The sequence below is a fragment of the Borostomias antarcticus genome (genome assembly GCF_949987555.1).
Source record: "Borostomias antarcticus genome assembly, chromosome: 1".
Taxonomy (NCBI): Eukaryota; Metazoa; Chordata; class Actinopteri; order Stomiiformes; family Stomiidae; genus Borostomias; species Borostomias antarcticus.
Window position 1 is genome coordinate 28,902,727 of NC_140234.1, and position 16,012 is coordinate 28,918,738.

The 16,012-nt window shown below is 46.7% G+C and overlaps 4 protein-coding genes across 5 annotated transcripts in view; all 4 read right to left on the minus strand.

The window, feature by feature from the left end:
* LOC311316144 (glutamate receptor ionotropic, kainate 1) overlaps positions 1 to 4,340 on the minus strand; it is a gene marked incomplete at both ends in the record, with an annotated part of 36,527 nt that extends 32,187 nt beyond the window's left edge. For both annotated transcript variants that reach the window (XM_084446930.1, XM_084446929.1), the window contains one exon: positions 4,256 to 4,340. In XM_084446930.1, coding sequence (XP_084303056.1) covers positions 4,256 to 4,340 — 85 coding nt within the window. The remainder of the gene's footprint in view (positions 1 to 4,255) is intronic.
* Positions 4,341 to 6,650: 2,310 nt separating this feature from the next.
* On the minus strand, positions 6,651 to 7,454 carry LOC311324545 (claudin-4-like; the record flags this gene model as incomplete). The annotated part of the gene is made up of 1 exon (XM_084457017.1): positions 6,651 to 7,454. The coding sequence occupies one exon, from the start codon at positions 7,452 to 7,454 to the stop codon at positions 6,651 to 6,653; it is 804 nt and encodes a 267-aa protein (XP_084313143.1).
* A 2,649-nt stretch (positions 7,455 to 10,103) lies between these two features.
* Positions 10,104 to 11,130, minus strand: LOC311324637 (claudin-8-like; the record flags this gene model as incomplete). The annotated part of the gene is made up of 2 exons (XM_084457135.1): positions 10,104 to 10,149; positions 10,346 to 11,130. 2 exons carry the CDS (start codon positions 11,128 to 11,130, stop codon positions 10,104 to 10,106), a joined length of 831 nt encoding a protein of 276 aa, XP_084313261.1.
* A 2,662-nt stretch (positions 11,131 to 13,792) lies between these two features.
* Positions 13,793 to 14,623, minus strand: LOC311310752 (claudin-8-like; the record flags this gene model as incomplete). The annotated part of the gene is made up of 1 exon (XM_084440294.1): positions 13,793 to 14,623. One exon carries the CDS (start codon positions 14,621 to 14,623, stop codon positions 13,793 to 13,795), a length of 831 nt encoding a protein of 276 aa, XP_084296420.1.
* Positions 14,624 to 16,012: the final 1,389 nt, after the last annotated feature.

Genomic DNA, 16,012 nt, shown 5'->3' on the forward strand with positions numbered 1-16,012 from the left:
AGAGGGGAGCGGTGTGAAGAGGCCATAGCCCGAGTAGGAGGGGTCAGCCATGATATTCCTGGGCCGTTTCAGCGCCCTGGAGTCGGGCAGGGCGCAGCCAATCACCCTCTCCGACGAGCGTATAACTCGCCGCAAATTAGTCTTGTCCTTGATTGTAGAGGCAGGGTGATGTTCAATTCCCACTTGAGGTCCTGGGAAATGGCAGCACCCAGGAAGTGGAAGGAGTCCACGGTGGCACCGGGGAGTCATGCAGGGTGATGGGGAGGACGGGGGCTGACTTCTTCCTGAAGTCGACCAACATTTCCACAGTCTTTAGAGCGTCAAGCTCCAGGTTGTTCCGGCCGCACCAATGCGGTTCAATCTCCCACCTGAAGTGGACTCGTCCCCCTTGGAGATGAGTCCTATGAGGGTGGTGTTGTCCGCAAACTTCAAGAGCTTCATGGACTGGTGGCTGGAGGTGCAGCTGATCGTGTACAGTGAGCATAGTAGGGGGGAAAGAACACAGCCCTGTGGGGAGCCAGTACTGGTGGACTTGGGGTCAGAGATGTTCTTCCCCAGCTTCATGTGCTGTGTCCTGTTGGACAGGAAGTCCGTGATCCACCTGCAGGTGGAGTCAGGCACTCGTAGCAAAGAGAGCCTGTGCGATGGTGTTGAAGGCCAAGCTGAAGCCCACAAACCGAATCCTGGCATAGGTGCCTGGAGTGTCCAGGTACTGTAGGATGTAGTGAAGAGCCATGTTCATCGCGTCACCACGGACCTGTTGGCTCTGAAAGCAAACTGCAGAAGGTCCAGGAGAGGGTCTGTGATGGTCTTGAGATGGGCCAGGACAAGGTGCTCAAAGACCTTCATGACCACAGAGGTCGGAAACACATAGTCTGACTACGGGAGTTCCACAAGGGTTTGTCCTGGGTCCACTCCTTTTTTCCCTCTCTGGGTTCTAATAAATGACATAAATTATAGTAATTTGTTCGCATGACTTCTCCAATTACTGCTATGTCAATGACACCCAACTGGTCTTGTCATTTCCTCCCTTCTGACATCTCAAAGTGGATGGCGACGCATCACCTCAAGCTCAACCTGGACAAGACCTGAGCTGCTGTTCCTCCCGGGGAAGGGCTGCCCGCACCACGACCTGGCCATCACCATTTACAACACAATGGTGACTCCAACTTGGACTGCAAGGAATCTGGATGTGACCCTGGATGACGAACTGTCATTCTCAACACATATCATACTTGACACATATCACGTATGTTACATGCACTTGCAGATTCTAGTTCTATAACATCAGCAGGATTCGTCCTTTCCTCACTGACAAAATGGCGCAGGTGCTCTGGACTACTGCAACTCCCTCCTTGCTGTCCAGCGCTTGTCCAGAAAGCTGCAGCTTGCCTGGTGTTCAACCAACCGAAATTCTCCCACACAACTACCCTACACTGGCTCCCTGTAGCAGCTTGATCCAGTTTAAAACTCTGATACTAGCCTACATGGCAATGAAAGGAACAGCTCCCTCCTACCTTCAGGCCATGGTCAAGCTCTGCACCCCATCCCAACCACTACGCTCTGCTCCTTTGAGGGCGATTGGTTGCCCCGTCACTCCGAGGCCCCTGCAGTCGATCGACACGGTCACGGCTCTTCTCTGTCCAGGCCCTCCAGTGGTGGAATGAACTGCCCACTGACGTCAGGACAGCAGAGTTGCTGCCCATCCTTCGCCGCAGGCTCAAAACTCAGCTATTTAAGAAATACTACCAGGATCCTCCCTTTTAAGCACTGAATGGATTTATATTTTGCTACTCTTGAATAAAATTATTGTAAGTCGCTTTAGATAAAAGCATCTTTCACTGTAATGTAATAATTTTATTTTGCTCTGTTGTAGGGCAACAACTGGACAGCCTGGAGACAATGGTGGAGAGGAGCATGAGGGACAAACTGAAGTCCATTCTGGACAACCCTTCCCATCTCCTCTATGATGAGCTGTGGCAAATGAGGAGCACCTTCAGCCACAGGCTCATCTCTCCTAGGTGCAAAACTGAGCGGCTCAGGCGCTCCTTTGTACCAGCGGCCATCAGGACTCCATAATAGTGCCTGAGTGCTCCTGAGTGTTGTGGATGTGTGCATGTATGTTTGAGTATTAGTATACATATTGATACAGTCTGTATGTATGTATGTATGTATGTATGTATGTATGTATGTACAGTAAGTATGTATTCTATATTAATGCATAATGTATATACTGTATTCTTGTAACTTAATTGAATCTATTATGTATATTCTCTATGTATATTCTTTATTCTGCTGTAAATGTCCCCCCACAGGGATCATTTAAGTAGATATCTATCTATCTGTCTATCTATCTATCTATCTAATCTATTGTTAATATGTTGTAAAGGTGTCTTATAATCCCATGTGCGATGGGCCAATTGATGGCATAACACTAAAATAATAAAATGCATTCTTCATTCATTCATTCATTCATTCATCCATCCATCCATCCATTCATTGTAATGTAATGGCTACCTGCTTGAGGTCTCTGTTTTTCTATTGAGCAGAAAGACAAATAAGGTGATACATATTTAACATATCACTCATTGTAGATATCACAGACCTGTGTAAAAAACGTTTAAATAAGTACTGGCACAAACACATACATTGGTTAACGTTGGAGATGGGAGTGAAGAGTTATGCCTTCAAGGAAATCTGTGTTCATTATCATGAGAAGGGACACCCTAAAGTCAAAGAGCACAATGACGTAGTTGTTTACCTTCCATCCCCCATTCCTGGTCCAGTTGCCAGTGCACGCACACACGCGCACACACACACACACACACACACACACACACACACACACACACACACACACACACACACACCACAAACACACACACACACACACACACATACACACACACACACACACACACACACACACACACACACACACACACACACACCACGACCACCACACTCTAACCTGGGCCTCTGCCAGTGTGTGAATGTAGGAGGAGGTTTAAACCAGACCATCAGCCTCGTTTGATGTGGCACACTGAGCTCCCTCTGTTCAGCAGGACACAAGTGCAACATACAGTGATACCCTGACACCCGGGATGTTCCCATGCCTTGTGCAACACCCAACCACGATGGTGACAGTTTGTTGCTATCAAACAGGTGAGACCAATGGAGTCAGACACATCTGAAACCACAGATTCTACAAAATATATCTATGATTGAGGCATGTTTGTCTAATGCTAAATATCCAGAAAAGCACATACTGATGGGAGCCTAAAACACAAGCCACCATTGGTAGTCATCGAAGAGTCTTTCTGCATGAAGATTAGTGTTTGTTACAGTTAGGAGAGCGGATTGATTTTACCAGCCCCCGTGAAGGGAATGTACGCCAGTGACAATCTGATCACTGTGCTTCACACCAAGAAGAAGAAAAGTTAATTGAACTAAACCAGGGACCATATGGTGGAGATTACGGCTAGAATGGGGGTCATGAGGAAAATGACAAAGACCAGGCAGCCTCAGACAGCAATAGATGATTTAGAGAGATTAACAGTATAAAGAAGAGATTATGGGCTTTCACTGGGGGGAGGGACATGATGCTGGGGATGTTAGTCTTAACGAGGTCCATATTCAATACTATTACACCTTTCAGCATAAGACAATATATTAAGTGCATTCATCCACGTATAGTAGGCTACTGTGTTTTTGTTTCTTCAAAAACTCTCACCATTACAATCACCAGGCAGGCATGACCCTCGCTTTTAGAGCAAACATATGTGGGTATGGCCACACCTGTCCAATAGAGGAAAGACGTGTCCATTTTCGTTAGTTGGAGAGTGCATGAGAGTCAGACCTATGCTGCTTTTTTATCAGACTGGGCAATATCAGTAGTTGAAATAGTTCTTATAAGGCCATTCCCTTATTCACTCACAACAGGTTTATACCAAGAATTGCTTACTATGGAAACTCGTGAAGCTCATGGTTACTTGTCATAATGACAGGACCTTTTATGTGTATAATATCCCATGTGCAGAGATGAACGAAAACAAGTAGCTCTTAGAACGTTTTAGTTGGATTTCTTGTTATCTATGGAGAATGCTTTTGCAATAAACTAACACATACCAAAGCGATGCCCTAAGTGAATGCACACAACAGATGATATAACGGCTATATAAAAATTATTTGTTATCATTAAGTGGGCCTATTGAGAGATATTCGTGCAAAATCGCTCAGCCACGGGTCCACTTACCGATTCTCAGGACCTGCTGCGAACTCAGACAAAACTCAGCCATGAAGTAGAGAAGCGGAAACGACAGCCCCTTCCATTTAGCCATGGTACTCGATCCAGGATCGAATATAACATTGATAGGCTATCTTTTTATCTTTTAATTCATGCTGATAACTTGCCAGTTCTTGTATCTGTATTGAAAAGAAATTAAGATCCGAACCACCTTTTTCCCCTCACACATTGTGGTGCGAAAATCACTCCTCTTGCAATTATAGAAGATAAAGTCATAGAAACCACAGTTCTTCCATTCTAAAATCCCATGTGTGGAGAGGATTTGGCTCCCCAGTAGAGAGAGCCCCGACACTGTATTCCCCGTCTCATTTTTCCCAGTGCGGACTTGAACCGTGCGCGGACCGTGAGCGTCCGTCTTTGTGCACGCACGCAATTGAGGGCACAGCTGCTGATCTCTGCAATTGAAGATTAACTTTAAATCTGGCAATATTCGACCTCGACAACGTGCTCCAGTGCCGACATCTAATCATTAAAATAGTGGTTCACGCTCCCAGAAGATTAACATCTCTCAAACTGTTTATCTGCCACCGTCTGATAGGAGATCTGTTACCTTGTTCTCTCACAGTTTAACCTACAGTACTACTTCCAAAAGGGAGCAATACTATGGAACCCACTATATCTGGGTTAGGTTTAACCCATTGTGGGTTACGGTTAGGGTTAACCCACTGTAGATGGGGATAACCCACTCCCTGATCCTAACCCACTGGATGGGGCGTCTACCAGCTTGTATTCCATCGTCAGTTGCAGGCAGTGCACAATGCACATCAGCTTTTAACTGTGCTTCATCGTCGTGCTCTGTAAGCAAGTTGCTATCACAGCTGTAGCCTTGTTAGCCTAGTTATTCAGAAATCTGGTCTAGAAAGAGCCAGGGCAGGTGTCGTGAGACCAACTGGCTAGTTTGGAGAGCAATTATCCAGCTTGACCAGTAATAGCATGTTAAAGTACAATTAGACGTGCTTATAGGGGCTGTGAACTGTAACATCTGATGATAAATGTGAAGATGTTAAACTCTGAACACATTCATTATGGATATAATCAATGAGGTAGGCTACGCGTCTGCTCTGATTCTAGTGTTACATCCTCTGAAGTCTGACTTTATTTTGTGAAGAAAGAAACAAAGACGACGACTGTTGTAAGAAAAAAACAAATGTAATTGGAGTAGTTCTGCATAACTTGTGAATAATTGTGGAGGACGCCAAGATGAATTGTCTTATGGATACTTTTACTTCAATGGTAGCCCAGTCTACAGTCAAGGCTCTTATCTTGTTATCTAGTGCCATCTAGTGGTGAATTGTAGTACTGTAGGAAGGTAGGCTATCTAGGTAGGTAGGTAAATACGTAGGTAGGTATGTAGGTAGGTAAGTAGATAGGTATGTAGGTAGGTAGGTAGCCAGACAGACATTAACTTTGTTGTGTAATTGTGTACCAAAAAATACTGGTACTTCAGGTACCAGTCTTGTGACTGTCTGGTTGCCCCTAAGTACAATGACTCCAGAAAACCGTGATGGTAACTAATGGAGCCAAAAAAAAGGCCAAATGCTCTTCGTCTACTTCATAGACCAGTTTGCATGCATGTCAATGTGTAGCATGCAGTCATATATCTGACTATAGAAGGTTCTCACCTTAAAGCATGGAGCACAGTGAAATTAGATAGGATATAACATAAAATAGCCTAACTTCTTAACAACATAATCAAACATGATTATCAGTATATTTACACTTAATGCAATATCTTTATAAAACCCACACCATCGCATTTATAAAAACATGAACTTCATTTCAGGATTAAGTCATCATTTAAATCACTTAATGTGAATAATAAGTGTATGCTATAATCAAAAGCATCACCTTGAAAAATTCTAGCTGAAATAAATTGATAGTCATTTGAAATATGTCACTGGCATATCCAGTCCTCTCTATGAATGAGAAAGGTCCATTAATCTCTCACATATCATGTAACCGAGTGAAACTGAGTCCTCGTGAGTAGGTAGCGAGTTGTTGGTAGGTAGGGTGGGTAGGTAGGTAGGTTGGTGGGTAGGTAGGGTATGTAGGTAGGTAGATAGGTAGGTTGGTGGGAAGGTAGGTAGGTAGGTAGGTGGGTAGGTAGGTAGGTTGGTGGGTGGGTAGGTAGGTAAGTAGGCACGTAGGTAGGTAAGTACCCCCACCCCCCCTCCCCCAGTATACCATCCACCCACGTCGATGAAGAGCTAGTTTTTCGGTGGCGTAGCTGGTTAAAATGGTATTTGTCCCACAGGAGACCAGGGTTCGAATCCCACCCTGGGTGTGCTGAGCCGTATGCGTCACAGAAGCCCAGCTACTCTGGTTATTACCTGGGCCAGACAGCTCAGAGGTACGACACAGCGCTGCGTAGAGACGGGTATCTGGGCCGGTAGCTGTAGATGGAGGCTTGTCTCTGTACTTGTCTCTGTAGCGTCTGGGGCTGTATGAAGGACTGGGGATGTATGCGAGGCTGGGGGTGGATGAAAGACCAGGGCTGTATCAAAGGTTGGGGTTGGGGTTGAGGAGGGTAAGCCAAGTACTGGGAGTTCCTGGAGTACATATCCATGTCTGATCCTTTGTCCTGGGATATGTTGCAGCAGGTAAAAATGCATCCTCCAGCAAATAGAAATGCGGAGGCCACCCAGCCGATGTAGAGGGCCTCTCCCAGCTCCCGGCGCTGGGCGTCGATCAGCAGGGGGTTGTAGAAGTCTCTGATGATGACGTGACCCGTCCAGGACACCGGGATGATGACGCAGATACAGGAACCGATGATCATGCTGCCTGCAATGATGAGGACAACGCGCTTGGCCCGGTCGTTGTTCTGGATACAAGCCGTACACTGCATCCCTACTATAGCAATCAGCAGACCCAGTCCACCCAGGGCCAGAGAGCAGCACATCAAGCCTCTGGCTGCCTGCAGGTCAGAAGAGAGAGCCAGCAGAGAGTCGTACACCTTACACTGCATCCTGATGTGAGCCTGTCTGAAGCAGTTCATCCATAGACCCTCGTAGCGCGTCTCGAACACGACGATGTTCTCCCCAATGAAGGCTGTGACGCGCCACATAGGCATCCCAGTGCTGGCAGCCGCCATGATGAAGCCGACCAGGGTGAGACACAGACCCACCACCTCCAGATTTGAGTTGGCCATCCTCTCGATGTGTTCGTCCCACCTTGTCCACAGGCTGACCAAAGGGAATGCGTGTAAAGTCTTTGACCGCGACAGGCAGATGATTTCTCTGCGTAGCTTGGTTTTGCATCACACAGAAAGAGCTGATACTGTGCTTGTGCACCTGCACAGCCTCCCTTCTCTGGTTCTGGTTTTACAGCCTCTGGCCTTAGTGTGGGAAGACACAAAGACAATGATTGTTGTAAGAACAAAGCAAATGTAATTGGAGTAGTACTGGATAACTTTTGAATAATTGTGGAGGACGCCAACAAAAGTTCTCTTATGGATACATTCACTAGTTCAATAGTAGCCCAGTCTACAGTCAAGCCTGTAAGGGCTCTTATCTTGTTGTCTATTGTCATCTAGTGGTGGATGGCAGTACTGTAGGTGGGTAGATAGGTAGGTAGGTAGGTAGGTAGGTAGGTAGGTAGGTAGGTAGGTAGGTAGGTAGGAGGGTACGTAGGTGGGTAGGTAGGTAGGTAGGTAGGTGGGTAGGTAGGTAGGTAGGTCGGTAGGTAGATAGGTAGGTAGGTGGGTACGTAGGTGGGTAGGTAGGTAGGTAGGTAAGGTAGGTAGGTAGGTAGGTAGGTGGGTACGTAGGTGGGTAGGTAGGTAGGTAGGTAGGTAGGTAGGTAGGTAGGTAGGTAGGTAGGTGGGTAGGTAGATAGGTAGGTAGGTAGGTAGGTAGGTAGATAGGTAGGTAGGGTGGGTAGGTAGGTAGGTAGGTAGATAGGTAGGTAGGTAGGTAGGTGGGTATGTAGGTAGGTAGGTAGGTAGGTAGGTAGGTAGGTAGGTAGGTAGGTTGGTGGGTAGGTAGGTAGGTAGGTAGGTAGGTAGGTAGATAGGTAGATAGGTAGGTAGATAGGGTGGGTAGGTATGTAGGTCAGTAGGTAGGTAAGTAGGTAGGTAGGTAGGTTAGTAGGTAGGTAAGTAGGTAGGTAGGTAGGTACTGTAAGTAGGTAGGTAGGTGGGTAGGTAGGTAGGTAGGTAGGTAGGTGGGTAGGTAGGTAGGTAGGTAGGTAGGTATGTAGGTAGGTAGGTAGGTGGGTAGGTAGGTAGGTAGGTAGGTTGGTGGGTAGGTACTGTAAGTAGGTAGGTAGGTGGGTAGGTAGGGAGGTGGGTAGGTAGGTATGTAGGTGGGTAGGTAGGTGGGTATGTAGGTAGGGAGGTGGGTAGGTAGGTAGGGAGGTGGGTATGTAGGTGGGTAGGTAGGTGGGTATGTAGGGAGATAGGTGGGTAGGTAGGTAGGTGGGTAGGTCAGTGGGTAGGTACTGTAAGTAGGTAGGTAGGTGGGTATGTAGGTAGGGAGTTGAGTAGGTGGGTAGGTAGGTAGGGAGATAGGTAGGTAGGTAGGTAAGGAGGTAGGTAGGTAGGTAGGTAGGTAGGTAGGTCGGTGGGTAGGTACTCTAAGGAGGGAGGTAGGTAGGTTGGTAGGTATGTAGGTAGGGAAGTGGGTAGGTAGGTGGGTAGATAGGTAGGTAGGTATGTGGGTAGGTAGGTATGTGGTTAGGTAGGTAGGTGGGTAGGTACTGTAAGTAGGTAGGTGGGTAGGTAGGTAGGTACTGGAGGTAGGTAGGTGGGTAGGTAGATGGGTAGATGGGTAGATAGGTAGGTAGGTATGTAGGTAGGTAGGTAGGTGGGTAGGTACTGTAGGTAGGTAGGTAGGTAGGTGGGTAGGTAGGTATGTGGGTAGGTAGATAGGTAGGTAGGTGGGTAGGTACTGTAAGTAGGTAGGTAGGTGGGTAGGTAGGTAGGTAGGTAGGTGGGATATGGGATAGTACCTAGTACTGTTTTCTCACAGTAAGAAGGTCTCTGGGCCTTTCTGGACAGAGTTTGCATTTCTTCCCATGTTCACAAGGGTTTCCTCCCAAAGAACATGGTAGAGAAAACATGGCCCAGGTAATAAACTCTTCAGTCCAGTCCCTGACCTGGATTGAGCACTTGGTCCTCGGGCGCCATGTACCATGGCTGCCCACTGCTCCTGGCTGCCCCTGGAGGAGGACAGTGTGGATGGGAGAAATGCAAGGAACAATTTCCACCGGCGACCCCTGAAAATTGCATGTGTATTTGCTGTTTGTCGTCTCGCCGCTCACTGCGTGGCCAAATAAAGACCCCCAACTCGGGTCCTGTAATCACTGCCAGACTCTTCCATTGCTACCCTTTCCTGTGACATTCTCTGGTTTTATCTGACAGATCATGTCAGAGGTATATCAATTATATTAGTACCAGCTAGAACATAACCACAAAATAGCCTTTGGTTATATAGATACATGATTTTAATCAGATTATGTGTTGCTGACATGGTCTGTTTTCTCTCCGAGCAGGTTTATAGGGGTATGTTATGGGGAAAACAAGGCATCCCAAACAGGTCTTCAGCTCCATGTCACTTCTATTTACACGCTATTTACAGAGTTTACACTTCAGTTATATACAAGGAAATGCATGTTTTTTCTCCAAATCTCATTTTCCTAGCATTGTCCTTCATATAAAATGGATTATGCAAGATGGATACCAAAAAACTGTACTCTGTGCTTGTAGCAATACAATGTGTTTAAAGACCCAATAGGTGAGTAAGTGAAGAGTATTATATGTACATACCAACATTACTTCCACTGTGAGATTGTGGCTGAGCTATTGACTGCTTGTATCCGATGAAAACTGGATTCTGAGGTACAGCCTGGAACACGGACAGGTATGAGGCAGAGGGATTATTTGTTTGACTGTAGCTGTAAGCAGTGGTTGGTTGACTTGCGTATATAGTGTTTCCTAAAGTAGACAAGCTTTCAATGACATTTGAGCTATGAGAGGAGGGATGCTGTCCTAAACTACCATTGTATACTATTTGCCCATTCTCAACCAAACCAGGATTATACATCATAGCGGAACTCATAACTCCATTTTGTGTCATGGGAACGTTCTGAAGGGACGGACCAGGGTGGTGTCCGCCCATGCTGGTCCTCTCCAGAGCAGGATGTGCCCTCATGCTGGGGACACTGGACACAGGATGGTACCTCATCAAAGTGGGTTTGTTAAGTGGGACCTTGTATCCATACATGTTGGCAGGGTGGTAGATGTCAAACGAGCCTCTGTCCGAGGAAACACGGCGACACACAAACAGGACGCCGGAGGCAAAGAGGAAGGCGGAGGTCACCCAGCCGATGTAGAGGGCCTCTCCCAGCTCCCGGCGCTGGGCGTCGATCAGCAGGGGGTTGTAGAAGTCCCTGATGATGACGTGACCCGTCCAGGACACCGGGATGATGACGCAGATACAGGCCATGAACTGCATTCCACCTGCTGCCATGAGGATAATGGCCTTCGCCCGCTCGTTGTCTCGGACACAGGAGGTGCAGCGCATCCCGGCGAGGGACACCAGGAGCCCCAGACCGGACAGAGCCAGAGAGCAGCACATCAGGCCCCTGGCCGCCTGCAGGTCCGGGGGCAGGAACAGCAGGGAGTCGTACACCTTGCACTGCATCCTGATGTTGGCTTGGCGGTAGCAGTTCATCCACAGGCCCTCCCAGCGGGTCTCCATGACGATGATGTTCTCCCCGATGAAAGCGGTCACCTTCCACATGGGCAGGCCCGTGGTCGCGGCAGCTCCTATCAGCCCTACCAGGCCAACACACACAGCAGCTATCTCCGACAGCCCCTGAACCATTTTGTTTTAGGCAGTTGAAACAAGATGAGTAGAATAAGTCAATCGCCTCAAAAGCACAGCATTCCGAATGATGTTTCCAGTGGGGATTGGTGACGTGTCCTAAGCAGGGAGTCCTCTAGTCCTGGTCTGAGGCTGGGCAGAGTCGTCAGCTATCTGTTTTGGGAGAGAGGTTCTGCTCACACCTGGTTGGCTCAGCGAGATGGGGGCGAGGAGGACCTGTGTTTACTGTTTATGGTCTCTCCAGCTATGACACGGCAGTGCTGCCTGTATCTCAATGATCAGTAACTCACAACATGGAGGATGGGGCTGGCGTGCCTGAAATCATCATCACTAAGCAGAGAAAACGGGCTTCAAAGATTCAGAGCTGTTCACTTATGCTGATGACAAAATATGACTATTTAGTGATCCTAAAACTGTTGTTTGTTATATTGAGTGGATTATTTGCTACTTCCATTTTTGTAATGTGAAAAAAAGGAAAACAGGAGAGTTTTCTTTTTTTTACCCACTAGCACATTTTGAGGACTGCAGACATCAACACCAAACCTCCAGTGGAGGTCACATATTTGCCACTACATTGGCTCTATCCTGGAGTGTCCTATCTGACCATTAGAGAGTGCAGTTATATTTGGGCTGTAAGCAGGCCATGACTAGCACCATGTCTTGTCCTTAGGTAGCTCCTCAATCAAGGAGGAAGCGTATTAGTCAAGTGAGACATGGTATAACCACATATATAGCACTGTCTGTATGCACACAGGGCTCACTTGCAAAAGAGACTTTTGTCTCATTGCGACTCCCGGTCAAAATAAAGTGAAAAAACATAATTGCTTATTGAATTTACAGTACTATTGCAAAGTACATCTATCTGTAGCTAACGAGCTGGTAACATTGCCCCTTGGTATCATGGATTTTGGTATGGCGTTGACCATAGCACGGGACGGAAGTGTATCCTCCCGCACGGAACTACTTTTTTACTGGGACAGCGCCCGTCGAGAACTACTGGTCCAAATAACTTCACAGGTGATCCTGCACATTGTAGGGTCCTCAGAAATACACTGCTGAATGTCAACTTCATACACTGGCTGAGATAATCATGGACACAGAACAGGAATCTGATCTAAAGCTCTACCATATGTATTTTCCTTGTGTTCAAAAGTCAGTATAGGCAACTTGGAATATGTTGTCATTACTTAAGCAAAATATATTCACTCACAAAAGATTATATCTTTTTGTCTTTATTAAAGACTTCTTTTAAAGTACTTAAGTGTATGCTCTGAAAATGAAAATTGAGTCATTCATACAGACATTTCTTATTTCAGTAACTTGGAGATAATTTACCCTTGATTGAAATGAAAGGCAGAAATGTAAGCTCATCAAAAACAATCAGACAAGGTCATGATTCAGGGAACGTTGAGTATCTCATTCAAAGTGACTTGCAAATTCGCCCCATGTGATCATCCTTTCAGATGTTCCTGTTTTCACAGGGGCTCAACCTCACTGCTGGGCCCATGCCTTTAATAACACCCATGCCTTTAACAACCTGCTGCTGGGCCCATGTCTTTAACAACCTGAAACCTTGAAATGGAGTGCTGTGTTTATAAGGCGTGTCTCCGTCTCTATCGGTAACTCTGTGCCCCGGGGCACCATGGCAGCCCTGCCAAGCCAGGGTCCTTCTTCCTATTCTCTTAAACATTACACAATGTGTTCAGGGACTAACAAAACAGCAGCCTGAGTGCTCACGTGGGTTGAGGCAGGTGAACCAATAAGGTGCTCTTTAGAAGGGAGTCATAATACCATGGAAAAGAAAAAACGAAGGCAGCACTCTCAGGTCACTGAGGTCTGTGTCTCTGTTTAAGACTGCAGCTGGAGATGTTTGTTTGATCTGCCGTGACAAAGGCCTCCTGGCCAAAACATGTAGGCATTTTTATATGTTCATCATGAACTAGCCCAAGAATAAAGGCTTTTTAACTTCGTACCAGAAGAGCTGCCTTAATTTTTTCTTTGTGTTCAGGGACATTCAAACTTTGTTATGCAAAGGTTTACCAAACAATAATGGTGAGTCGGGTGTGTCTTGTGACTGTCTGGTAGTCCCAGTGTACAGAGACTCCCAGGAACAGTGATGGTAACCAATGGAGTCAGGTTAACAACAAGGCCAAATGCTCTTCGTCTACTTCATAGACCTGTTTACATGCATGCCAATGTGTCATACACATTCAAGTATTTGACTATGGAGGGTTCTACCTTGAAGCGTGGAACACAGGGAAATTAGGAAGGATATAATGTAAAATGGCCCAACTTCTTAACACAACACAATCAAACACGATATCAGTATATTGACACTTGTAACAATATCATTATAAAAAATATACCCCCCCCCCACACACACACACACACACACAAGTAAAAACATGAACATCGTTTCAGGATCTAGTCATCATTAAAATCACCTAATGTGAATCTATAATAAGTGTATCATCAAAAACTGTAGTCACCTTGAAAAGCATTATTTACAAACAATAGTTTTCCGTTCCAGTTGAAATGTATTGTCATTTGAAATGTGTCTCTGGCATATCCAGTCCAATCTGTCTATGAATAAGAGCTAGGTCCATTAGTCCCCTCGCATACAGTATAACCTTTCACAAGCACAGCTGATCTGGTCATTAGCTCAGAGGTAGGCTACAGCGCTGCGAACAGACGGGTATCTGGAGTGGTGGCTGTAGATGGAGGGTTGTCTCTGTAGAGACTGGGGGTGGATGAAGGGTTGAGGCTGGATGTGAGGCTGGGAGTGGTGGCTGTAGATGGAGGAGGATTGTCTCTGTAGATGCTGGGGGTGGATGAAGGGCTGGGGCTGAATCAGAGGTTGGGGTTGAGGAGGGTACGCCATGTACTGGGAGTTCCTGGAGTACATATACCCGTCTGATCCTTTGTCCTGGGATATGTTGCAGCAGGTAAACATGCATCCTCCAGCAAATAGGAATGCGGAGGCCACCCAGCCGATGTAGAGGGCCTCTCCCAGCTCCCGGCGCTGGGCGTCGATCAGCAGGGGGTTGTAGAAGTCTCTGATGATGACGTGACCCGTCCAGGACACCGGGATGATGGCGCAGATACAGGAACCGATGATCATGCTGCCTGCAATGATGAGGACAACGCGCTTGGCCCGGTCGTTGTTCTGGATACAAGCCGTACACTGCATCCCTACTATAGCAATCAGCAGACCCAGTCCACCCAGGGCCAGAGAGCAGCACATCAAGCCTCTGGCTGCCTGCAGGTCAGGAGAGAGAGCCAGCAGAGAGTCGTACACCTTACACTGCATCCTGATGTCAGCCTGTCTGAAGCAGTTCATCCATAGACCCTCGTAGCGCGTCTCGAACACGATGATGTTCTCCCCGATGAAGGCTGTGACGCGCCACATGGGCATCCCAGTGCTGGCAGCCGCCATAAGGAGTCCGACCAGAGTGAGACACAGACCCACCACCTCCAGAGCTGAGTTGGCCATCCTCCACCTCGATGTGTTCGTCCCACCTCGTCCACAGGTTGACTGAAAGGAGTGTGTGTAAAGGCTGTGACCGCGACAGGCAGAGGGTGTAGTGGTTTTGGATCCCAGAGGAAGAGGAGTTGATAGGTGTGCACCTGCACCACCTCCCCCCTTCCACCAGCACCGCAGGGCGGGGGAGGGACTCAGGTCGGTTGCTATGAAACGAAATCCCCCAGGACGTATAGGACACCGATCCTGGGAGCAACAGTAAGCTGGGACTTTGTTTATTCACAGGTCTCAGTTTACTCTCCTGCATCCTGTTTTACAGGGAGCAAGGCAAACATACAGTAGCACATCGTTAACTTCATTTAACCGAACTTTTCACAAGGGGCCTACATTTTCCAACGTTACTTTTTTGAATTGTTTAGAATTGTATAGTTTTAATTTGTAACAACATTCTACAGAGGGGTGGCTGTAGCTCAGGAGGTAGAGCGGGTCGTCCAGTGATCGTAGGGTCGGCGGTTCGGATCCCTCCTGTCCACATGTCGAAGTGTCCTTGGACAGGACACTGAACCCCAACTTGCTCCCAATGAGCAGACGAGCACCTTGCATGGCAGCTGCCTCCATTGTTGTGTGAATGTGTGTGTGAATTGGTGAATGAGAGGCCAATTATTTGCCTCTTTGGTGTAATACACTTATATAGTGCTTTTATCCAAAGAGCTTCACGGTGAAGCTCTTTGGATAAAAGCACTATATAAGTGTTTTACACCAAAGAGGCAAATAATTCCACATGATATAAAGTATATAATGTGTATGTATCCTATCAACGTAGGCATTCATGCTAAGGTGAGTGAAGTATACAGTCAGTGTCTGTGTCCCAGCCATAACCCTAACCCTCAGCTCTATGGCCATTACTCCTGACAAGATCAGGACGCCATAGATAGATTTGCATTGTGGGTGGAGCAATCTGGTTTCACTGGTATATTTCCACCGACAACAAAAGAGACAATGGGGAATGTTTTACTGTCAAACCTTAGGAGAACAGAAACGGGTTCAACAGCCACCTCCCTTTGCCTTGAAAATATTTCCTCTTAAAGTCGCACAGATACGGACGTTTGAGATCATCTTCCGTAGTTTGACGTACGATGCAAACAAGCTATGAGGGTTTAGAGGAATTTGATTGGAACATTGAGAAGTGGACGGGTTTTAAGAACTTTAGACAGATTCGATAGAAGGATAGCGTTGATTGACGGGTGGATGTCGTGAGATTAAAATTATTAAACTAAAATATAAGGTACCGTTGTCGTAATTGCACGTGACCTACCCTTTTACAGGAAGTAAGAAATGATATACTTTGATATAAGATTACAAGAAAAGTAGATTTTTCAACAACAAAAAAAACAAAAAAAA